The sequence below is a fragment of the Drosophila virilis genome, chromosome 3 (assembly GCF_030788295.1).
Source record: "Drosophila virilis strain 15010-1051.87 chromosome 3, Dvir_AGI_RSII-ME, whole genome shotgun sequence".
Taxonomy (NCBI): domain Eukaryota; kingdom Metazoa; phylum Arthropoda; class Insecta; order Diptera; family Drosophilidae; genus Drosophila; species Drosophila virilis.
Window position 1 is genome coordinate 20,789,980 of NC_091545.1, and position 22,521 is coordinate 20,812,500.

At 42.9% G+C, this 22,521-nt stretch overlaps 2 protein-coding genes across 3 annotated transcripts in view; one reads left to right on the forward strand and one right to left on the reverse strand.

The window, feature by feature from the left end:
- Nucleotides 1–22,521, reverse strand: part of LOC6624448 (uncharacterized) — a 169,918-nt gene that overhangs the window by 7,357 nt on the left and 140,040 nt on the right. The window lies entirely within an intron of this gene.
- Nucleotides 10,694–14,131, forward strand: kni (knirps). 2 transcript variants are annotated; one of them, XM_002048059.4, is made up of 3 exons: nt 10,694–11,045; nt 12,097–12,174; nt 12,293–14,131. In XM_002048059.4, the coding sequence occupies exons 2-3, from the start codon at nt 12,097–12,099 to the stop codon at nt 13,658–13,660; spliced, it is 1,446 nt and encodes a 481-aa protein (XP_002048095.2). In that variant the 5' UTR covers nt 10,694–11,045; the 3' UTR covers nt 13,661–14,131. The 2 variants fall into 2 exon arrangements, with proteins under 2 accessions (XP_002048095.2, XP_032290411.1); XM_032434520.2 differs by lacking the exon at nt 10,694–11,045 and adding an exon at nt 11,624–11,793.

Consider the following 22,521-nt stretch of genomic DNA (forward strand, 5'->3'; position numbering starts at 1 on the left):
ACAAATGGGGAACTAATATCCTTGACTATCTAACTATTTCTGTGGAAGTCTTGGTTGTGCGAAGCAAAGGAGCAGCTTGAGAATAGAAAAGCTGAAAAGTAAACCTCCTTTCAAGAGGAAAGTAAACTAGATATCTAGAATAGTAATAGCCCGTCTTAAGTTTTTATCTTGAAGCTTACAGCATTACCTTTCCATCCAATCTTTTACAAATACTTTGAGCCACCATTTGCAGAGTAGCCAAACATTCGAGGACAAGCAAAAGACCTTCCTTAAGAAAAATAGCCAGCGATTTGAGCCATAAGGAAGCTGGTGCCAACGAGCAACTGCTGTTTAAAGCTACCTAATAGAGCTGCCCTAGACGGGTGGGGCCAAGCCCGTAAGCTGAATGCGTGTGATTTTTTCAAATGATTTGAACTAGTTCACAATGCTGACCCTTCGCTTGAACAGCTTGCTGCATGGGACTGGCCAGTTAGAGGCCAGTCGCAGGCCACTTTTTGTCTGGCTGCCTACCAAATTGAACTCGGTTTGGTTGGCTCATCGCCGGGGGCCGCATTACATTTGCAAGACAACAATGGGCATTTGGCATTGGCAACTGCAGCGGCGTTGGGCGTTTTTATTTTTACAGATATTGTTTACTATTTTCCAAAGCCTAGGCCAGTTTCAGCTACAGCGTCAGCTTCATCTCCAGCTCCAGCTACATCTCTAGCTGCAGCTTGAGGTCCAGCTCGTTTCAGATTGTGCTCGGCTGTGCCCTCTCATTGTTGTGCGGCTGCTCCAATCATCATTTTTGTAGATATTCGCTTGGTGATATATTTTGGGTGAGCGCTTCCGGCAAATCGGCGCTGCTGCGGTGCAGTGAAAGGTCAACTTGCGGCCAGGAGAAGCTCAAGCAAACTTCTGCCTGTTGCTGCTGCTGCCAGGGAGCTTGAGATTCGTGTGGCAGCCAAATAAACAAATCAAAGTGAGCAAATGTTTTGTCTCTGCCCCCGTCTCACTCTTTCTCTATCGCTCTCTCTCTCTATTTCTCTCTCTCCCCTGTCTCTACCTCTGTTGCATTGTGTTTGCGGTATGTGCTCAATTTTCTATAACATATTTGATCGGCGCGATCTTTGCGATCGCCTGACTTTCCATTTTCCACTTTTACAGCTTCGTGTGTGTGAGAAAAACTTATCGAATCGTTGCTATCAATGCCGCAAACGAACCCAACCAAGGGGAAGCAACAGCCTCAAATTAAGCTCAGGTGACCAAAGGCCAACGAGCTGACAAACCTTGGAATTTTTACCGCACGATCGCAGTGCAAAATGGTCACGGATTAGAGCATTGCAGCAGTGCCATATGACAGCAGCTCACAGATAAACGGCTTTGACATGCCGTTTCCAGATCTTTAATTGCTGATCTACAGTCCACACTGAAGCGAATTATATTTTCCAAAAACAAACTGTCCGGCAAAGGTTTAAGGTTGAGCGATCGAAACAAGACTTTGGACTTGGACATCCGAAGGATTTGTTAGTTGATCTTTGACTGAAAGACTGAAGCGGAAATTCCACAGCGAAGGGTCTTAAATAACTAGTCATTGAACTATAGATCCTTTATAGGTACGCTAAGGGTAATGCATAGACTTTGCATAATTTAATACTGGGAGCATATTAAAGTCTGATCTGTAGCAGGAGCTCCTACGCCAACTCTAGTATTAGGTTAGTACACTTGGTGCCTTGGCTCTTGATAGTTGCTCTCCTTGAATGAGATGGTCAGCGATCTGCATCAAAGACTCGCATGACTACCAGTGCTTTCCCAAAACAAATCCCGAAGTGCCATTGCGTCCCAGACTCCCACACAACCACACACCCACACTGGCAACAGGCATCAAACAATGATCACGAGTGATGCTGCATTGTGGTGCGGGTGCGGTTGCGATCGTTGCCCAGTTGCCAGTTGGTAGATCGATGCTGCCTGCCTTTTGATGATAGTCAGCCTCGGCTTGGCTTTGAACGCCCTAAGGGCGTTGCGATTGAACTTGTTCCACATTTTGATTGTAATGCCGTTAGAGAGAGAGAGAGAGAGAGAGAGAGAGAGAGGAAGACGAACAATTTTTTTGGCTGTATGGGAAAGCTGGGAGGGCAAGACAAATATGATTTTCAATTTGCTGTGATCGCTTTCACAAGATTTGCATTCCATTCCGGCTGACCATTAAACACTTGAGCAGCTTTAGTCAAAGTTCAATACGGAGTTCAACTGGATGAACTAACAGAGCTCTCTCAACGAACAGCTTTTTGATGGCCCATTAAATCGTCAAATGGAAACAACCGCTGCGAGTACTCCAGTTGAAAACTGCAGCACCACAAATCAAAATATTTATGGCCCAAGCGTATAAGAGCCGAAGAGCTGAAGAGCTGGAAAGCCGAACACAACCGTAGAGGCTAATGAGTCTTGAGAGTCTCTACAGCCGGAGCTTAAGGTGCTCGATATACCACCCAAGTTGAAGACTTTGCCTGTCGGGATGCACCGCATAAATAGCCACAAAGTGTGTCGTAAATGTCGTCGCGATCATATAATCATTTCCCTGCTCAGGGAGAGGGAGAGAGAGAGAGGGGCTAGAGAAAGATCATCCAGTTTATCAGACGCGGTACAAAATGCAAATTTTAAAAAGTATAAACATATCTGCGGCTGCTAGAACAAGTGCAGAACCCGCAGGCTGAGCTGAAAGTCAACCATAACTGTGCATCCATTTAAACCCATTCCCATTCCCATTCCGATTCACATTTCCATTCCCATTCCCAATGCGATTGCCATTCCCATTCCCGGAGTCAACTGTTGTGTACACTTTGGAGTTTATGTATTTGGCATTGCGAAATGCGTTCGCATGCACATTTGAATCAATCGTTCAGTTGGATTGAAATTGCGGATTCCGATTTTTATGATCCGTGGACCGGTTGGGGAGCGACCACCGAGATGAGAGATCAGCCAGCGCTCTGCTGTCGCTTTGAACTGAACTGATATCATTTGGTCTTGTGACATTTAGCATCGCTAATTCATGCCAAATCACCTCAGGCTTATGTTCATAAGCACACATTACGATTACACGTTTATTATAATTTAGGAGTTTAAGGCAACGGATCACGTCTAGGCAGTAGGGGTAACACCGTCCAGGCTGGGAAAGCGTGTGACAAACTCAAAGACAGTCACCGCAAGCGGCAATTTGCAGATCACTTAGTATATTTATAGATTAGCGACCTAAAAAGGAGCCAAGGGAAAGTTGAGCACACAAAGTGCTAGCTGGTCACTTGAGGCTTCAGTGAATTAAGATAAGGTGCTAAAAAATGAGACTTGCATCCAGGCAGACTCTTAGTCAGCTTGAGTAATAGAGTGCATATTTGACAAGGGAAAGCTGTTGCTCGAGTGCTGACACCGTGGAAAGGTGACAAGATATTAGAGCGAATCTTGGACGCGGGGGTGGAGGCGGACAGAAATGGAAAACATGGCACTACAAAAAAGAGCATCGGGTGTCAAGGAAGCAAAAGTGAAGTTTAAAACAGAAAGATTTTTTCCTTAAGATAATGCAAATTTGCCACTTGATAAATCTAGTAAAAAGGAAAGAGGCAAACAGGATAAAAAAGCTAAGGATGTGGCGGATTAGATGGATGGAGCATTACGCTGCATATACCCTGGATTGCAGTTCGGATTCATTAGGCTAATATCCCTAAATGGACAAATCGAATAAACAAGGATTTAAACCAGAACATTATAAGGAAATAAATAAAGAGTCTGGATCTTATTTCAACTGATATATTTAGCAACAGTTTGGCAGTCAGGTAAAAATGGGCTTGCGTGTAAGAGTAAGGGCTGATACCTGCGGTTGGCATCAGTTGGGGGAGGTGTTTAAAGGTAAGTGCAAGTGGGTTCGTTTGAAGTTCGTTGCGCTTGTTTGTGACATGCGCGCGGTTCCACCAATCAAGACAAGAAACGATCGTCACATTAAGCGTCCGACAAGCAATGGGGCCAGTTAAGACTCATAGGGCGTCTTTGTTGTTTAGCTTGGCTGGTTGGTTGGTTGTCTTCGCACTAATTGAGCATTTAAATGCAAGGTAATTACTTTTCTAACACCTTCATCAGTGGGACGTCTGTCAACCGGCGGCCTTTGATGCCCACTGCAAATTAGCATATAAATTGTCCCGTGTGAACATTAAGTCAAATGACATGTGAGTTTGTCAAAGAGCCGCTGCGAATGCCGCCACCAAAAGCTGACGGAAGAGAGCACCAGGACATGAGATGGTGAAAATCAACTCTCCTATCTCCGCCCCCCGCAAAAACCAACTGAAGCCTCCAACAATGTGGTGATCATTAGCATAGCGAACGTGCAGCTAATTGGAAATGGAACAGTACAGTAAAGTCATGAATGGCGCTGCAGTTAGAACAAAAGCGTTGGGCATGCTAATGCCCAACAGCTTCAAGAATACCGAATTTGTGTACCCCTAAATCCTAACAAGCGGCGCCAGCCAGACGTCTTTATGGCTTCAACTTGTGTTCGTTTAAGCGGCCCTGGGGCTGCATTCGAAATGCGTCCAAAGGGCAATCAATTAATAAAGCATTAAAACAGTTACACGCTTACCCCAAGTCCAAGTCCCCGACTAACCCCCACCCTTTCACGTGTATCTGCAACAACAGTTGCTGCGGCTGCGGTGTGGGCGAGTTTTTTGACCCGAGCTGGGGGCAGGAAACGCAGCGCGTTCTGAATGCCAAGGCGTACCGTCAACGATCGTCAAGAGTTGATGGTTAGTCTTCGTCGTCGATCGCTGGATCGTTGCACAAATGCGCTTTGCATAACTGAGTAATTTCGTGGCAACTGGCGTTATGCACTTGTTGCCACAGAACAGACCCCAATGGGGCATGCACTGGCCATCGATCTAAGAACGGTTTGGTGGGCGGCGGGCATGCATCCGGTCAGATTTAATAGCGCTGCATATACATTTATAACATACATACATATGTATATGTGCGTATGTATGTTGGCAGGCACTGCAAATCAAAACTGGGCATAGAAGATCATAAAAATTGATAAGTGAATTCATATATTCATCATAATTTATAATCGATTGCGTTGCATTCGCCGTGTGCATGTGCATGTGCGTGTGGGCCACCTACACACGATAATTGATTTTGATCGTTATGCAGCTGTTTTCACCTGTTTTTAAGGAAATGCCAAAATATTTATTTGTATGATTGATTTTAACCCGGATATCAACGCCATGCCCATTTCGTGATAAATTATAAGCAATTATTTAGCAAATTTATCGGCTATTATTTTACATACTTGGTATTATAAACGATCGATAGGCACTTATCTATATCGTAGACATATAATTCACAACAGTATCTAAGTCGTGATCTTTCATCCTATTTAAAGTTATTTATATAAAATGAGATTATATACGATCATTGAGCGTAACTCGTGAGTGGAGATGTTGCAGTCATCACAATGACGAATAGACTTGATCTTCGCGAGTTTCACTTCTAAGGACTACAAATATTATTATTGGCAATGCTCTGTTACGATCTGGCATACGATATTTGCATGTTTCGCGCGTTGAGCGCAAGATGTGTGTGTTTGTTCATTGAGGGCCTTTCCCGGCGATCTGTTCATTGACTACGTTATTTCCCGTTAGCTTAACTTGCGTGTGGCTTAGATAGATTATCGAGCATTAGACGGGGTTCAGCAGCTCATGTTTTGCCCAGACAGTGACGAGCACAACTTGTGCAACGTTTTTTTTTTCGAAATTCCAAAGCCAGGATCTGATCAAACAAGTCCCAAAGACCGAGTCGTTTCGAGCGGATTTAATTGAGATCAGTGCTCGCAGTTAGGGAGCACAAGAGAAAGTGTGTGAAAAACCGCGAGAGCATTTGGAAAATTTGAAATGCGACAGATCAGAAACCGCAGCAGCTTCGACTTCCGTTAGGTGGTTTTGCCCAGTCCAAAATGCAGTTAGCTCTTGATAATCTTGAACATGTGGGTACTGATCGTATGTGGTGCGTATATTAACATATCGTTAGTTTCGACATGATCTGATCCGTGGGAAGTTTGCGATCTGCTAGCGATCTGCTCTTGGCGGTCTGGTTCTAAATCAGCGGAAACTCCAACTAGCATTCGGATTTGCTTGAACAAGCAAAGGGCTAAATTCTAAATTTATGCAAATTCCTTGAACGAAAACATATTTTCTGACAAACCAAATGTCATAATTGTATCGTAATTATTATTTATGCTGTCATGCCCGATTATAAATGTCTCTCAATCGATGTTTGCCAAAAGTATTACGTGCTGCTATCAACCCCAAGATTGAAATCAGCGCCATTGTAGGGTGTTATCTGCGATCAAATAATCATAATTTTCATTTGCATAATTTCATAATTCTAATACAATACCAACTGTATGACCGTACGATGGTATAATGTTAAGATGCTACGTGCCTGCCGATAGACAATGTTCTTTCAAACTACCTATAGATTTTCTATAGAGCACACTAATAAGCGAAAGCCATATATCAATACGAGGGCAAAGCCAAGAAACCAGTTTATTTTATATAAACACTAAACGTAATGAACACATTACCCAACACAATTAAACATAGGACATTTATCAGCCTGAAAGCAAACCAACAACTTATCAAATTCTGATATTTTGAGAAATTGGCCAAACAAGTTTTATTGACTTTTCTTTGATTCCGGCGATTGATTTTGCGAATTTCTGAACAAATTTTGGCGCACAAGTTTCGGCCATAATGATTCAAACGATGAGCTCTATAAAGTTTTAGATAGATTGAATAAGATAAAATAATGTAAAAGGATAAAGAAGTTCGATATATATAGATGACATACAATATATATTGTGATATACAGAGCTGGATTTAATATATGATAACCTATTTATATATATATATTTATATCTGTCAGATCTAGTTCTGATAGTTGCTGATATTAATGTTATGCACAAGTTTATAGTACAAGTTAGTTAATTTTATGGTTACGGGGCAGTAACACATTATTAAAGCACCTTTAGAAATATTTCAATATTCTCGACTTGATTAGTTACAAGACGTTTGGCTCTCCTTACATAACTACAACAAATTCATAAACTATTGTAAGCATTAACGACTTCAGCTGTTTAAGTTTATAAAAACTTGAAAAGTCATTGCAATTAATGAATAAATTACCATTGTTCGGTTGGCTAACAAAAACTGGCCCGATGATACATGGGCTCAAGCCACGTATTACAGGCCAAATCAAAGCATTTCAGACATTTATTCATTAATGGCCAAGTTGAGGCTGCTGCCGCTGGCTAACAAATAATCAGTCACAATATGTTTTGTATAAAAATGAAATATTGAAATATTGTCTATAAAGCGTCAGGCCTTATCTTTGTGGACCAAAATGGTATATCAGATAATTGTTAGCGCATCCCAAATGCAAATTATTCACACATAATAACAATAACAAAGATGACAAAACACAAGACAAACAAAACGCCAAACAGTAAACCAAAAATAAAACAACAAATCGCAGATACTTTTTTTTGCGATACCGAAGTCGTAATACCCTAATATATGTATAAGTAGTAACTTGGTTGGTTCACAATTTTGGGCAGGTTTTTAAAGGGGAAGTAATAACAAAATGGAAATCGAATATAATTCTTTAGGTAATCAAATGGTTATAATACATTTTCGGTGGATTTTTAATCGTACTTATTTTATAAAAAAAAATAAATATTTTTTACTTGGTAAAAATGCTGTGAAAAATGTAGATAGTCCGTCGACTAGGGTATTACCAAAGTAAAGTAACTAAGCAATCATCTAGCTAGCGAGCTGTTAAATCAAAAATATGCAAATTGTTTCGAGAGCCACACGAGCTCAACACGAGCTACAGCCACAGCTATACGAACAGAGACAGATACAGCAACAGCAACAGCTACAGATACAGATACAACTACAGCTGTAGTAGATACAGATACAAAGTGTCTGTTGATTGATATGTGCTGTTGTTATATGGCCATTTGGCCAAATGATGCAATCAAACTATGTAAATGCGAACGAGTTGACTTTTTGACTTTTGTATTGCTCGAAACGGGGCAGGTAACAAGCAATCCGGCCTCAACTTGAGGCCTAATGCTAACCAATAGTCGTATTTAGTAGCTGCCTGTCATTTCCGACTCGCAGTTTTGTTATTTTTGTACATTTTTTTTATGGCCAATTAAAAAGTTGACTCTTTTTTAACCGTAAAGTCAAAAAGTCAACGCATTTTTTAACATGCACCGTTTTTTAGCACACATATAATATCTATACATGGTTTTTTAAGGCGGAAAGATCTGGTCTATGTGTGTCCTTGGCTTCGTTCTGTGGAATTCTGCACGCATTTTTTACGCAACTCTCTAGGGCAATTGACTTTTTTATGGATGCTACCAGTAGGCTTAACGGTAATTTCGAGTTGCTGCATCCAGCAAAAAAAAAAAAAAAAAAACAAAAAACAATATTACAAGACATATGCCTCGGCTCGCTTGGGCAAGGAGTCAGTCATCCCTTTTCCACTTAAGCGGAAAGTGTGATCTGCGGCTCGGGTTACTCGGCCTGCTCGACTTTTTATGGTTCCGCTGACTTTATGACTCATCGCTGGCTGGCTTTTTTAGGCCAATTCTTGCGGCTACCTAAGCACGCGATTCTGTTACCTAATCGCTGGATCAGCATACCTAAGCTGCAGATTATCCTAGGATCATAATTATGATGAGCCAGCCCGTCGACGCGCCGCGCGTTCAACTCGTCGTCATCCTTGTTATTTTTCGCGAGTTCGAGAACTCAAAAACCGAACCGCTATTTATTTTTTTGTTGTGTCTTGCGCTGCGCATGCAAAAAACTTAAGCCGGGGGATTAAACCGGATTAAAAGTCACAATGTCGCACCGTTTGTCCTTATTTTTCAGTTTTTTGTCGTGCTTTCCTTTCGGGCTAACTAATTACGCTGGAAAATTACCCATTTGCTTTGTGCCCAGCAAACTGCGGAAATTCGCAAAATTTTTTCGAAACATTTTCGTCCGCCTTCTCTTTTTTATTTCTTTTATTATGGCTGTATGTGAGCAGGGAGAAAAAAAAACGAAAAACGCGAACGGGCAAAGTCAGTTAAATTGAATCGATTAGAAAAAAAGATTCGGGAAGGTCGCTCAGGACACCTAACTAAAGTCCCGGTCCTGGGTTCTATATTCTCTGACTTTTTTGCAAGCCTTTGTTGCGTTTTTACCGTGGACTTACGCGGAATATGTAATTCTGTTGGGTTGATGCAATATTCTGTTTTTTTTTTTTCCTTTATGGCTAAAGGCAGAAGCGTATGTTGATGTTAGGTTGCTGCCGTAGTAATCGTAGTCAAAGGACATCGTAGTCAGAAAACTTCTGAAAATTTGTTCTAAGAACATTGAAATATCCATATATTTTGTGTATTAGTTAATGTACATGCATTAGTACGTCTTTGCTTGAAAGTTCTCTGCGCTCTGTTTATCTAAGCTGCGCGTTAAGCTTCACAGCGTCTGTGTCCATGAGCGACATACATGTGCGAAAGCTTGTGTCTCTACCAAAGATCTCCTCCCCACAAACCGCACTTTACTAGGTTTCACACTTTCTCCATTGTGTTCTTTAATGTTCGGGACAAAGGGATAACATAAAAGGGTTAATGTGTGCGTCCTAGCCAGGTAGTTCAGTAGCTCGACGCAAATATAATAGGTGCATAAAAAGAGTTAACTTATCCTTTGTAAAGAGAAAAGGGCTGTTGATTTTGGAAAGGATTGTTTCTCTAGCGGCAATAAAACTGAGAACTAAAGTCAATTGATAATAAAGAAGAGTTCATTTAAGAAGTTTCGGTGGCTATTTTTTAATGAAAGAGTTGTAAACTGTTTAGAAAATTAAGTCCATTTAGAATTGAATAAATATTAGCATTCACTTAAACCAAGAGAATATTGAATAAATATATATACATATTTTTTTTTATTAAATACCAGCAAAGCTGCTCAAACAATTCAATTAATCCAAATCGAACATTTTAAGCGGTTTCTCTGCTTATGTAAACCTAACCTCTTATAGTATAAGTTAGCAACTTCAACAGTTGAAGGCTCCGCCCAATGGCTGTGCATGTGTGTGTGTGTGTGTGTGCGTGTGTGAGTGCGAGAAAGCTTAGTTGCCCTTAACGTGCAAGTTTTAATAAATAACCGAATAACGAATAATATCAGAGCAATGCAAATTGAGCGGGCCCCAAAACTGATCGAGCGCGCGCCAGTGAGAGAGGGAGAGAGAGAGAGTAGGAGCGAGAGCGAGAGCAGCTCATTCATTGAATACTAACAGTGCGGCTAACAGCGCATTAACAGCGACTCCGACAGTGACTACGACTCAGGTAAACTGAAGTCGTGAGAGCGCTGCACCATTGAGTGCAATCGACTTGCGCTCTGTTTCTGTTGCTGCTGTTGTTGTTGCTGCTGGTGGTGGTAGTAAATACATGAGTACGCGATCGAGTCAGATGCTGAGACTGTGATTTATCAGAGAGCTACAAAAACACGTTACTGCTGTTAGTGGTGGTGTTTGTGTGTGTATGTGAGATTGGAGTACTGCTAGCTGCTGTTGTTGCATGTATATAGAGACTGGGAGTTGGCCAACCGAGCGACACACAGAAATGCTTCTTGCCAGCGACGAGTTTGAGCAAGAAATCAGTCGTCAGCTAGTAGCCCAGGTGTGAGTTACACACATCGTGAGTACAGAGCGCGTTGCGTGTATCTTAAGCCGAAACAGAGAATCACTTCAAACAGTTCCCAACGTTAAATTCTACGCAGCGAGCGCAAAACAAACCCAAAAATATATTAATACAATTTAAACAGACAGAGACTGATCCACACAGATCGCATAGTGCTGAAAAAGTGTTGTGAATATACAAACTAAAATCTTAAGAAGCTGCCACGTGCAATTAAAAAGTCATCAGCTATAAAACACACAACTTCCATACATAAGCAAAAACCCAAACAGAAGAACCCAAGGTAAGTTTGCAAGATCAGTGAGGAAAATTATAAAAAAAAAACACGCCCACGCCCAAAGTCAATTCACGTTTTGTTTTTGTCTACATTTGTTTTTTTTTTTTTTTTACTTTTCGGCCGGGTCGCGAACAACGGCATATTTTATGAGCCCTGTTTGCACTACTTTGATTTTTTACTGTTTCGTGCGAAAAAATTGACACAGACACCCATACACCCACACACAAACACACAAACACGCACACACTCCGCGCTCAGTGCAGGCGAACATCTTTATACATTTTTTTTATTTGGGCGCAAAAAAATTGCCAACATATTTTTATGACACAACGTCAAGGTCTAGGACTCTATATAATTTTTTAGGCGTAATGACTTTATGTAAAAAAACACGCACACACACACACGCGCACACACAGACACCGTTTTCTACCTGCACAAATTGAAACAACGCATAGGGTTGCATAATTCCCGGCAGCTTAAGTTTTTTGCCTGCCCACGCAGCTGATCATAAAAAAAGAAACCGTGTCTCAATGTTTTGCCAATTTTCGTCAACTATTTCCTATAAATTCTTGTGCCAGGAGTAGCTCGAGCATCAGTCACACAGCAGCGCAGCAAACGAACAGAACGCGGAAAACGATACGAAAAGTGACGGAAATTCGATAAATTATCCGCAAAGAGCAAAATTTAAAAAACAAACACAACTATCTATATTAATTGATAAAGTTGGCTAGCTGCCAAAATGGTGTTCAACTTGGTTAGTTTCTAGACAGCTAAAAAGCACGCACAAAATGGATTATCAACTGAACTGAACCCGCTCAGAAAAGTGCAAAAAATGCTAGTGCAAAAAGGAATATATAAAAAATAAAAAAGTGAAATCAATTTATCTTATATCAAGAGAAATCTACTCAAAAAATTAGTTTTTGGCAACTTTTCTTGCACAGTTCTTGCACTTTTCTCAGTGGACAGCTCTTTTGAATTGGGCTGCGTTTTTTTTTTTTTTTTGATATCAATGGATTAAGCTTATGCTAAAGTTATGTTTATCTTCTTAACTCTACAGATGAATCAGACGTGCAAAGTGTGCGGTGAGCCAGCGGCGGGCTTTCATTTCGGCGCCTTCACATGCGAGGGTTGCAAGGTAAGTTGCGCATCTATGCAAGCACACAGCAAACCACTTGGCGCTGTTTGGCTATTTGTGATCCGTTTAGCTAATCCAATGCTCTGCTTCTCTCTCTCTCCCTTTTTCTCAACTACAGTCCTTCTTTGGACGTTCGTACAACAACATAAGCACCATTAGCGAGTGCAAGAACGATGGCAAATGCATCATTGATAAGAAGAACCGGACCACGTGCAAGGCCTGCCGTTTGCGCAAGTGCTACAATGTGGGCATGTCCAAGGGCGGCTCGCGCTATGGACGTCGCTCCAACTGGTTCAAAATACACTGTCTGCTGCAGGAGCACGAACAAGCAGCCGCTGCGGCAGCTGGCAAGGGGCCGGGTCATGCCACTGGCTCGCCCATGAGCTCACCCGGATTTGGTGACTTGGCCGCGCATCTGCAGCAACAGCAGCAGCAGCATCAACAGCAGCAACAGCAACAGCATCAGCATCAACAGCAACAACAGCGTCATCCACATCTGCCGCCGCTGCTTGGCTATACCGGCTATCATTTGCCGGAACACTTTGGTGCACGTCATCCGGCTGATGCAGCCGCTGCCGCCGCCGCATTGCCCTTCTTCAGCATGATGGCCACACCACAATCGGCATTCCAGCTGCCGCCGCACTTGCTATTCCCGGGCTATCATGCCAGCGCTGCTGCGGCGGCCGCTGCGGATGCTGCCTATCGCCAGGAGATGTACAAGCATCGCCAGAGCGTGGACTCTGCTGCCTCGGCCGAGTCGCACAGCCGCTACACGCCGCCAACTGTGGCAACAGTGCCTCAGCAGTCACAGCCACAGCCAGCGGCATCGCCCATTGACGTCTGCCTGGGCGCTGACGATGATGTGCAGTCACAGCATAGCCACAGTCACAGTCACAGTCAGAGTCAGAGTCCACACACCATACACACGCCAGTTGCCATACGCGCCACGCCGCCGCAACAGCTGCTGCCTGGTTTGACGACCGCCTCGCACTCCAGCTCCGCCTCGCCCACACCCAGCAAATCGCAGAGCAGCAGCCCATTGAGCTTTACGGCTAAAATGCAATCACTTTCACCTGTCTCCGTGTGCTCCATTGGCGGAGAAACAGCAGCAGCGAATGCAGCGGCATCGGCAGCCGCTGCCGCCCAAGATGGTCCCATGGATCTGAGCATGAAAACGTCGCGCAGTTCGGTGCACAGTTTCAATGACAGCGACGTGTGCAGCCTGCAGGATGAGCACGAGTTGGCGCCGCGTCGCAAATACTATCAGCTGGAGGCCGAATGCACCACCATCACCAACACCACCAACAGCTGCAGCAGCAGTACCAGCACCAGCAGCAGCAACAGCTCCACATCCTCCACAGAGGCAGCCGTTGCTGTCAAGCGGCAAAAGCTTAACCCCATTGGCGGTGAGTCGCCGCCGTTTGGCGGTTTCGCTGTGACCCACAATGCGTCCAGCGCCATGCGCAGCATCTTTGTGTGTGTCTAGTGTGGTTGTGGGTGGAGCCAAAAGGCAATCAACTCATTTGCCTCGTCGTCGTCGTCGTCGTCTGCGTCGTTGTTGTTGTTGTTATTTTTTCTCCGTTTAGTGTTGTTGGTATATATATTTTTTTGTATTTTTATCTTTTCGTGTGCGGTTTGAATTCGATTTGCGCCGTCGAAATTGAAATTTTTATGGACAGGTTTGAGAGCTGCGCCTGAGCTTAAAGAGTTGAAAAGAGACGGCTATAGCTGCAGCAAACACACACACACACACACACACTATTGAGCTCAAATCCAAAAATTATTTTTACAAAAGAAAATGAAAAAAGTTTTAAAGTTTCTGTTTAATAGTCGCTAATTGTATATATGTTTTCTTAATATTAAATTTAACTAAATGCGAATTGTATTTTATAGAAACAACATGTAAGCCCTAAACCCAATCCAATCAAAAACAAAAAAGAAAAAAAAAAAAACAAAACATGTAAGCAAAACCCAACCCACCAAAAAGAGCCCTCAATGTATTGTACATAAAATTTGTTTAGTCCTAGTTTGATTTTATAATTGATAAGTATTCTATTCTAGTTTTTAGTATATGTCCTAAAGATTGGCTTTTAAATTGATGCAAGAAAATAAATTAATATGAAAATGATATATATTAAAACTTTTATTTATGGCTGGGCCTTAATCGATTCGGTTTTGTATTTCATTTGAAGCTGAACCTTCAAAGCAAAGACTATAAATTCAATATTATATTAAACAAGGTAAAAACAAGTCGAACACCTTGAATATATTCTTCTTATTTACAAAAGAGAAATAGAAACTCGAATAGAGGTTTGGAAAAATCGTGAGCTTCAATGAAACGATCTTCTACATTTTTCTAGACAGGCGAAGCTGCTCATTTTCCATTTATGGACTATATCATTTTATTTTATCTCGATAAAGAATGAATATTTGAAAACATTTATAAATTTGGCAAAACGCGGAAAAAGAGCTATTAAATACCTGAAAAATTGATTTGATATAAATGCAATTTATATTTTGACATTATAATAATATATTATTTATATTGTTTTGGTAGCTTAATCGTGAGCATTCAATTAAGGGGTGTCTATTTAAATGCAGAAACAAGTTGAGCATCTCATTTTTGATTCGAATTGGCCAAAAAGCATTTGCTGTCAAAATTCTATTCAAGCTTTAGAGCTCACATATTCTACGATACGATACGATCAATTCCATTCCAGAATTGATTGCCACGCGGCGAGTTTACTTTGTACTCAATCGTGGCGTTTGTATCTGAGACACGGGCGACAATTGGGGCGTGGCCAGAAGGGGGGGCTGGCGTTGTCAACGCCAAATGGGTTGGCATAAATTCATCAACGTAGCGACTGAAACATTTGTTGCAAGTCGATCGACGATCGTCGATGGGCGATGGACGATGGGCGATAATAAAACCGATATAGTAATGCTTAAGTGCCGGTCTGCCGTCTAATGCAATGATTGCTGTAAATTAAAAATGCCACAAATGTTACGCACAGATATTTGTCGTGAGGCCCCCGCTGCTTGATATGCTGTGGCCAGCATTATGGGTCTATGGCAGCTACACTCAGAAAACAATTTACTTCGAAATAACAACATGGCCAAAATGTACGCACTTGCGCGAAGCTATAGAAAGCAGATATTGAATATGAGTACAAAATATCTTATTTTTAGATAAATTGTACTTGTTTTATGTAATAACCCACCCAAATGGTCGGTTTATTTCTTTCAGTGCATGTATCCAGTAGTCGTACTTATATGGGCTACTTGATGTTTGCATTGAGCCCGAAAAAGAGGCCTATAGACTGACTGACTGCGAGTCAACCACGTGCTGCTTCAAATAATAAACTTTATATTAACACATACAAAAGTCATACGCCTCGGCGTCGGTCAGAATTTTAATCACTTAATTAGGCAGTCGTCGAGCAGTCGCCCCCGAACTTTGTTTATGGGCTGCCCCAGACCAGACCAGACCCGACCAGACCACAGAGCCGCCAATGATGAATGGTACGAAAACTATGCAGGATCGGACAATGCGACAATCGGACAATCGAACGATCGAACTGCCTGCAAATATCGTTTACGAGCACATTGTAAAATGTGGCTATGTCAGAAAAGTTGACGCCTTAACGGACGACAATAAACAATGAACTGAACCCGAGAGAGCAACGCATGTCATCAATATGCATGATGAGCTGCTTGAGAAGGTGGTGCTGTTGCTGGTGGTGGTGGCGGAGTCGCTGGTGGTGGTGCTGGGTGCAGGGGCCAGCCGGGGCGGGTTGGGTCTCTTAAAGCCCGCGCACGCCATTGTGCGTTTTGTTTTATTTGTTGTCGTCTTAACTGCCGCCCGATCACATTCCAATGTGTGTTTTGTCGTCATTGTTTCTAAATTTATTTTTATAGTTTATTAAACAGTCAATAGTAGCACAAAGCCAACCAAAATTACGAACTAGCTACAGTGGTGCGAAGCTTTCATACACGATGCAACTAAAAGACAAAGTGTAATAAAATGTTACAATGGATTACAGTCAGATTACTTTTAATTCTCGACTGGTTAAAGCACAATTTTAGTTGTTACATAAAAAATAGCATTAGCTATATAAACATTTTTTAGAGAAATAAATCAATATATCAACTATCAAGTTCAAAAGTACGAAATGTGTATAGCTAGACAAGTTCGTTGCCTAAGTCTTTTGTTTTCTTGACTTTTTTTAATTTTAATTTTCAGCTGTCAAACTGAAAAAGTGGTTCATTTGTATCGCTGCTCCAATCTCTCCAATCAAAAAGCCATTTAGAGAACAAAAGCCAAACAGACGGGCCCACAAAATAAAATCGATGCGACATAGAAAACAAAATGAAAAGTATAACATTTCAAATTTTTATTGACTGTCAAAATGCAGGCGCCAAAATGCATTGACCGATACGGGAAGATAGATAGACAAGGTAAAAAACAAGCGGGTCCGATCAAATTACGCTAGCCCGTTGGCGCCAGACTCCAATGCTGGGCCTCAACGCCAACCTTAGCTGAGCGTTGAGAGGCATTTAAGCGCTTCAAAATGGTTTATTATGTATGCGACATGAAAGATGCATTATTAATAGAGTTACGACTCAGATATTTATATATCTATGTATATATATATGTGCTTGTGTGCACTTTTCAGACATGGGCACAGAGTTAGTTATGAGCACATCTTTAAAAATAGTGCACAACAGCTGGTGTTTTATCTAGTCGCAGCGACTGCCTTGACTTTAAAGTACCCCTTATAGTTGGGAACATGCTTATTAAATTATATATTTAATTGCTTGGCGCGCAGTTCTTATAATGCATCATCCAATCAGCCGTTAGGAATTTGCATTTGAAACTGACAGCGAACGAAAAATTATTGACACATGATAATGGAAACATGTTTTAATGAGAAATTATGCAAAACATGGTCAGCGCACATTCACACACACACACACACACACACACACACACACACACACACACTCACACACTGAGCAATTTTTCAACTCGGTTGGTTTCTGTGTCCGGTAGCGGCCTTAATTACTGTCCAAAGCTTCCTATAGCAGCCCATAGCTAACCATAGTTTCTACAGTTTCTATATGCCATGTTTGGGGCGTGTTACGCTGTCTGACAAATAGTCAAAACAAACTAAGTATATGATGGTATGTCATATCTTTTTGTAGACAGCTGCCAGAGAATCGCTTTTATGTGCACGAGTGTGTGCGTGTGTGTGTGTGTGTGTCTGCTGAAGAGCCAGAGATCGTATTATTAAGATAAACTCCAAGTTGATGCCAAGCAAGTGTCAGCTAGACAATGCAGGAAGTAATTGCTATATAATGGAAATAATATACAAATAGCCTATAAAATATATACACATAGCATGGCTTTTAAATGGCAATTTATACAAAAATTATTTCGAAATAAATCATATTTTTGGTAGATCTATGTATACTGCAGCTTAAATATTTTATTTTAATATTAATGACTTGTTTTGAGGAATTCCTTTATAATTGTAAAACAGGTTGATTGATTTGCCTAATAAATTGATTTTCATTTCCGATGGAAATTTGTTACTTTTTGCTAAGAATCCAAGTGCTATATAAAAGAGCTATCATTAAGTGTAAATCTTGTCGACTCCACGTAATTCCTAATGCTGCCGAGCAAGTCTAAACGAGAGGTCAAGCGATCTACAGCATTAAAGCATCCAAAATACACACATCAAATTGAGTTACTGCATTTGAATGCCATCAAAAGCTATCGAGTAACGGTCAGCTCCATTGTTTCACGGCAGCGGCAAGAGAACGACATTAACCCATTTAAGGGCCGCCGAAAGTTAAGCAAACACTGAAGTACAATCTGGGAACGATCTTTATTGATTTTGGATGCCCACAAACAAACTTGAGGTGCACATTTTGAAGTTTCATGGAGCGAGCGGCGCTTGGCTCACACGATGCTCTTGGCATGTCGGGGAGCAGTTGAAGGAGGGGGAGCGGGCGCTGGCGGAGGCATTTTTTCTTTCAGCTTGGTAACTTTGGCTGGCGCTGGTAATTAGTGATCTGGTGCACTTGATATCCAGCTTAATTTAAACATTTCGTACACACCCAGAGCCATACACACGCACTCCAACAAATCTGCTGTGGCACAGAGTGCAGGTACCTCAATTTCACCTCACCGCGCTCGGCCACAGCAGCTGCCAGTCACAGTTCGCAGTTCGCAGTTCCCAAGTTTTTTTTTTGCAGTTCCAGAGCCCTTCCTTGAGCTGCGTGCAGCGCATGCCATTCGCTTGCTGTTGTTGTTGTTGTTGTTCCATGCTTGATTTTGTTGTGTTCTCGTTTAAACGTTTATTTAACTTAAACGAACTTTGCGTGTCGATTAAAATGCAGCGATTAAGGTACGATGCTCAACATCCAGGCCCACAGATCTCAGAGGACTGGCCACAGCCGCAATCGCAGTCTCCTCTGTCTTGTGTCTTGATCATTTCTGGCTCGACTCCAGTGCGTGTCCAGTGAACTTGCGGGTCAAGCTCAAGTCAAGCTTACGCATGCCAAGCTGGGCGCATTAGCAGCAACCAAAAATGTATCTGTATCTGTGACTGTGAATGTATCTGTATCTGTAAGCGAGTGCTTGCTTGACCTGTGAGTAAATCCTTTAGCTTGCCTCTGGCACCCAGCACTTTCTCTGCGTTCAGCCTGCTCTTAACGACAAATTTGCCCATTGTTCTGGCTGATGATGTCCTTTTGTCTTGTTCTCGTGTATATGTACGTGTGTGTGTGTGTGTGTGGAAGCCCCCCTGGAACGCAACAGGACCACAGACCGCACACGGCTGCTGCGCCACAAATATTAATTTGTGCTTCCAGCACCTTTCGAACGATCTTTTCAGTCTTTCCTAACGAGTCCAGAGAGCTGCGAGATGCTTATCGCAATCGTATTGTAGATCTGGCCATTTGCCTGTGTTTTTTTTTTTTTTTTTTGTATTCGTTTTAGTGTTTGGCTTATCTTGTTACCCTTAGTTTAGATTTGAGGGTCTGTGGTCCACAAGTGATTTTGATAGCTCGTAAAGAACTCAAAAATTGCCTTCAGTTTACGGGAAATAAGCCGCGTGCGTCTTACGTTTAGTAACCCGACACTGAGAAACTAACGACCACCGCAGCAGGAGCCGATCCAAAAATTTATGTTGTAGCTCATTAAATTAGTGTAAATGTGGGCTTGTGGTGTGGGTTAGGGAACAAGCTGGGGGTTAAGCATTAGAGGGAGTCCAGCAGCTGCTGCTCTGTCTCTTACAGGTGGCAAAGGCTAAGGCATTTATGCATCATTAGAACAGCGAGCTAGCAGCCTACTCCCCATTCCTCCAGTTAAGGCTCTCACCAAAAAAAAAAAAGAAAACACCTTGGCCAGCAATCAGCGGCTCTGACACTTAAAGCTTCTTCAGCAGCTCGCAACACTTATGCGAACGATCCACGGTTTATTGTATGGTTAACTGATATGCTTAGTGCACGTATTAAGACCAGGCAGAAAGCAACCAGCAGCCAGGCAGCGAGCAGCAGCCGCCGCTTGGAAGCTGTGCAGCAGTGTCACTGTCAATGTCATTTACTTGGCAACCAGGCCACATGCACTTCTTGGCCAGGCTAAGGCGAGCAGCCAACCAGCGAGACAGTCAGACAGCCGGCCAGACAGCAGTTCAGCTGCTCGAATCTCTCAGCCTGCAGATCGTGTGATCCATTACCAAACGTGCCCGATCGTTTGCGCCTGTGTTAAGTGATATTTTTGTTTCTTCGCCTTCTTTTCGCCAAATACCCTTACGATAAAGGGACAAACTAATTGGTCATATAATTTGTGGCAAGCGCGTGGCAAACACACGAAGTATATTAAATCGTATCTGATTCTCTTCTCAAAATGTATTCTATTTGTAAATTAAATTGAATTTAATATTTAATTCACAGAGGATTTTTCGAATTTGTCTAGAGTATTTGGTATTCGTGCTGATTGTGTTGAATTTAGACTTTTATATTGCTGCAAAGCTCTTCAGCATTGCAGCTCAAGCTTCTTTTTTGGTTTTTTTGCATTGACATTTGGTAAATATTGCCAAGGCTCAGCACACACAGCATGAGCCGGGCCCAAAGCCAACGTCCCATTGTTTGAGAGTGAGCCTCCAGAGTGAGCTGAACCTGTGGACTTAGCTGCTAGCTGCTGGCTGTTGCCTGGTGGCTGCCAATGACTTGATTTGATTTTTATACTTGACTTTGCTCTTTTCATATGCAGAGCTAGGAGATCGGCCAACGAAACCGAACCAGAGCCAGAGAACGAACCGGAGCCAAAGGGCCAAGCAGGCAAAGCCAGAGGCACTCAATCAAGCCGCCTTTGGCCGGGAATTGTTTGTCTAGCGCACTGCGCTGGGCAACTCAGCACCTACCTTAGCACTTGTGGCCATCAACTGGGACCCGATGATGGTACTGGGCAACCTCTTCGGCACATTCTAATTAACTGCTCTAGCTGGTCAACACAAACGCGAGCAGCGAGCGTTTTGTTTAGCTGGCTTTTAACTTTTTAACTCCTGCTCTGTGTATTTTTTCTTATTTTAGTTTATACCCTGTACCCATAAAACGGTTATAAAGGAGTATCATAAATATTTGTTAATGTATGTAACGCAGATCCATCGCTGCATATACGTGTAGATTTATAGGAAGCAGCAGCTGTAAGGATGTACAAGCTTAGAGCTTATAGAGATCTAAGGACTTAGATTGAATAATAAAAAGTCTGTTAAGCCATTAGCTGGTATCTAGACTAAATTGTACGTATGTTTGGGGCTCGTGGCAAACAGATATATTTGATCTATGCTAATTGGTTATTTTTTGTTTGGGATGATAGTATAATAAGCACAGCACTGTCTAGACACAGGGTATTTTGTAGGCGAGCATTCTTGCTTAGCATTTTTTACATTTTTTTTATGACACTCAAAGTGACCGACACGACGCGTCGCACAATAAACTCCTTTCATGCCCGTGGCACCATCTTGTTAGGCGGGATTCCTTTTCAGTTTCTGGACAACGTACACCCGTCCAACCGTCCATCTGTCTATTCGTCTGTCCGTCTGACTGTCTGTCTATTTGCACAACATGATCTGGGCGAGAGTGCGGCTTATTAGACCAACCTGGCCCACGTATTGTTTGCCAACCATTTGGTAAGGATGCGCGCTGCGGCGGTCAGTTAAGAAACGAACAGCGAAAACAACAAAAATCAACCCGTTGCCGACAAAACTATTTGACAAATGCAAACAATTTTCCCAGCCTACCGCTCTGAGTTTTCCACGTAAAATACAATAGTTTTTCTTAGCTTGTTATTAGAACACTTTTTGAACTGCTTTTAACCCGTTTCTTTTCCTCTACTCTTTTCTTTTTTTTTACCAAAAAGGCCACTTAGGCACGAAACGAATCAGGGTCCAACTTCTATAGCCTCCCTCCTTGACTCCGTCTTTGACTCGGACTCCGTCTCCATCTCCGTTTCGGATCTGTCTTGGTGCGTTATGATGTAATATGGCTTTTTGACTTTTGTAGACATGATAAAATACAAAACGTTGCGTGGCAGTTATATTGGCTAATGGCCCGAGCGGCCTTTTAGACCATTTGTGAGTGAAGGTGTCAGTGAGGCGCGCGTTGTCTTCAATGAATGCGCCCCAGTCGCGGCGGCGGTGCCAGATCAAAGCCAACCAAAAAGAGCTCTTGTTCTTGGTGGTGCTTTGTGGTGCTGCTATTGACCATCGGCTAGTGGCACAGCCAGTGCCAGTGTGGTGCATGCGCTTGTATATTTGTTGTTGCCGTGTTTAGTGTTTAGCGTTCTGCTGAGATGCAAGTGCCTCAATAATAATGATCCATCTGCGTCCGGTCCGGCCGGGCGCCGGCGAGAGGGGGCGAGGGGGGAGGCAGACAGGGGGTGCGGAGCGGCAGGGACGCAGAGAAGAGCGCGGCGCGAGACGGACAGAGAGAGAGAGAGAGAAGAGAGAGAGAGAGAGCGAGAGCGAGAGCGAGAGCGAGAGCGAGAGCGCGCGAGAGCGAGAGCGAGAGCGAGAGCGAGAGCGAGAGAGCGAGAGCGAGAGCGAGAGCGAGAGCGAGAGCGCGAGCGAGAGCGAGAGCGAGAGCGAGAGCGAGAGCGAGAGCGAGAGCGAGAGCGAGAGCGAGAGCGAGAGCGAGAGCGAGAGCGAGAGCGAGAGCGAGAGCGAGCGAGAGCGAGAGCGAGAGCGAGAGCGAGAGCGAGAGCGAGAGCGAGAGCGAGAGCGAGAGCGCGAGCGAGCTAGAGCGAGAGCGAGAGCGAGCGCGAGAGCGAGCGAGAGC

Bases quoted from the DNA above. Each gene is read 5' to 3' on its own strand.
- kni (XM_032434520.2), top strand. The intron at 12,175-12,292 runs GTAAGTTGCGCA...TCTCAACTACAG, and splicing joins TCACATGCGAGGGTTGCAAG to TCCTTCTTTGGACGTTCGTA.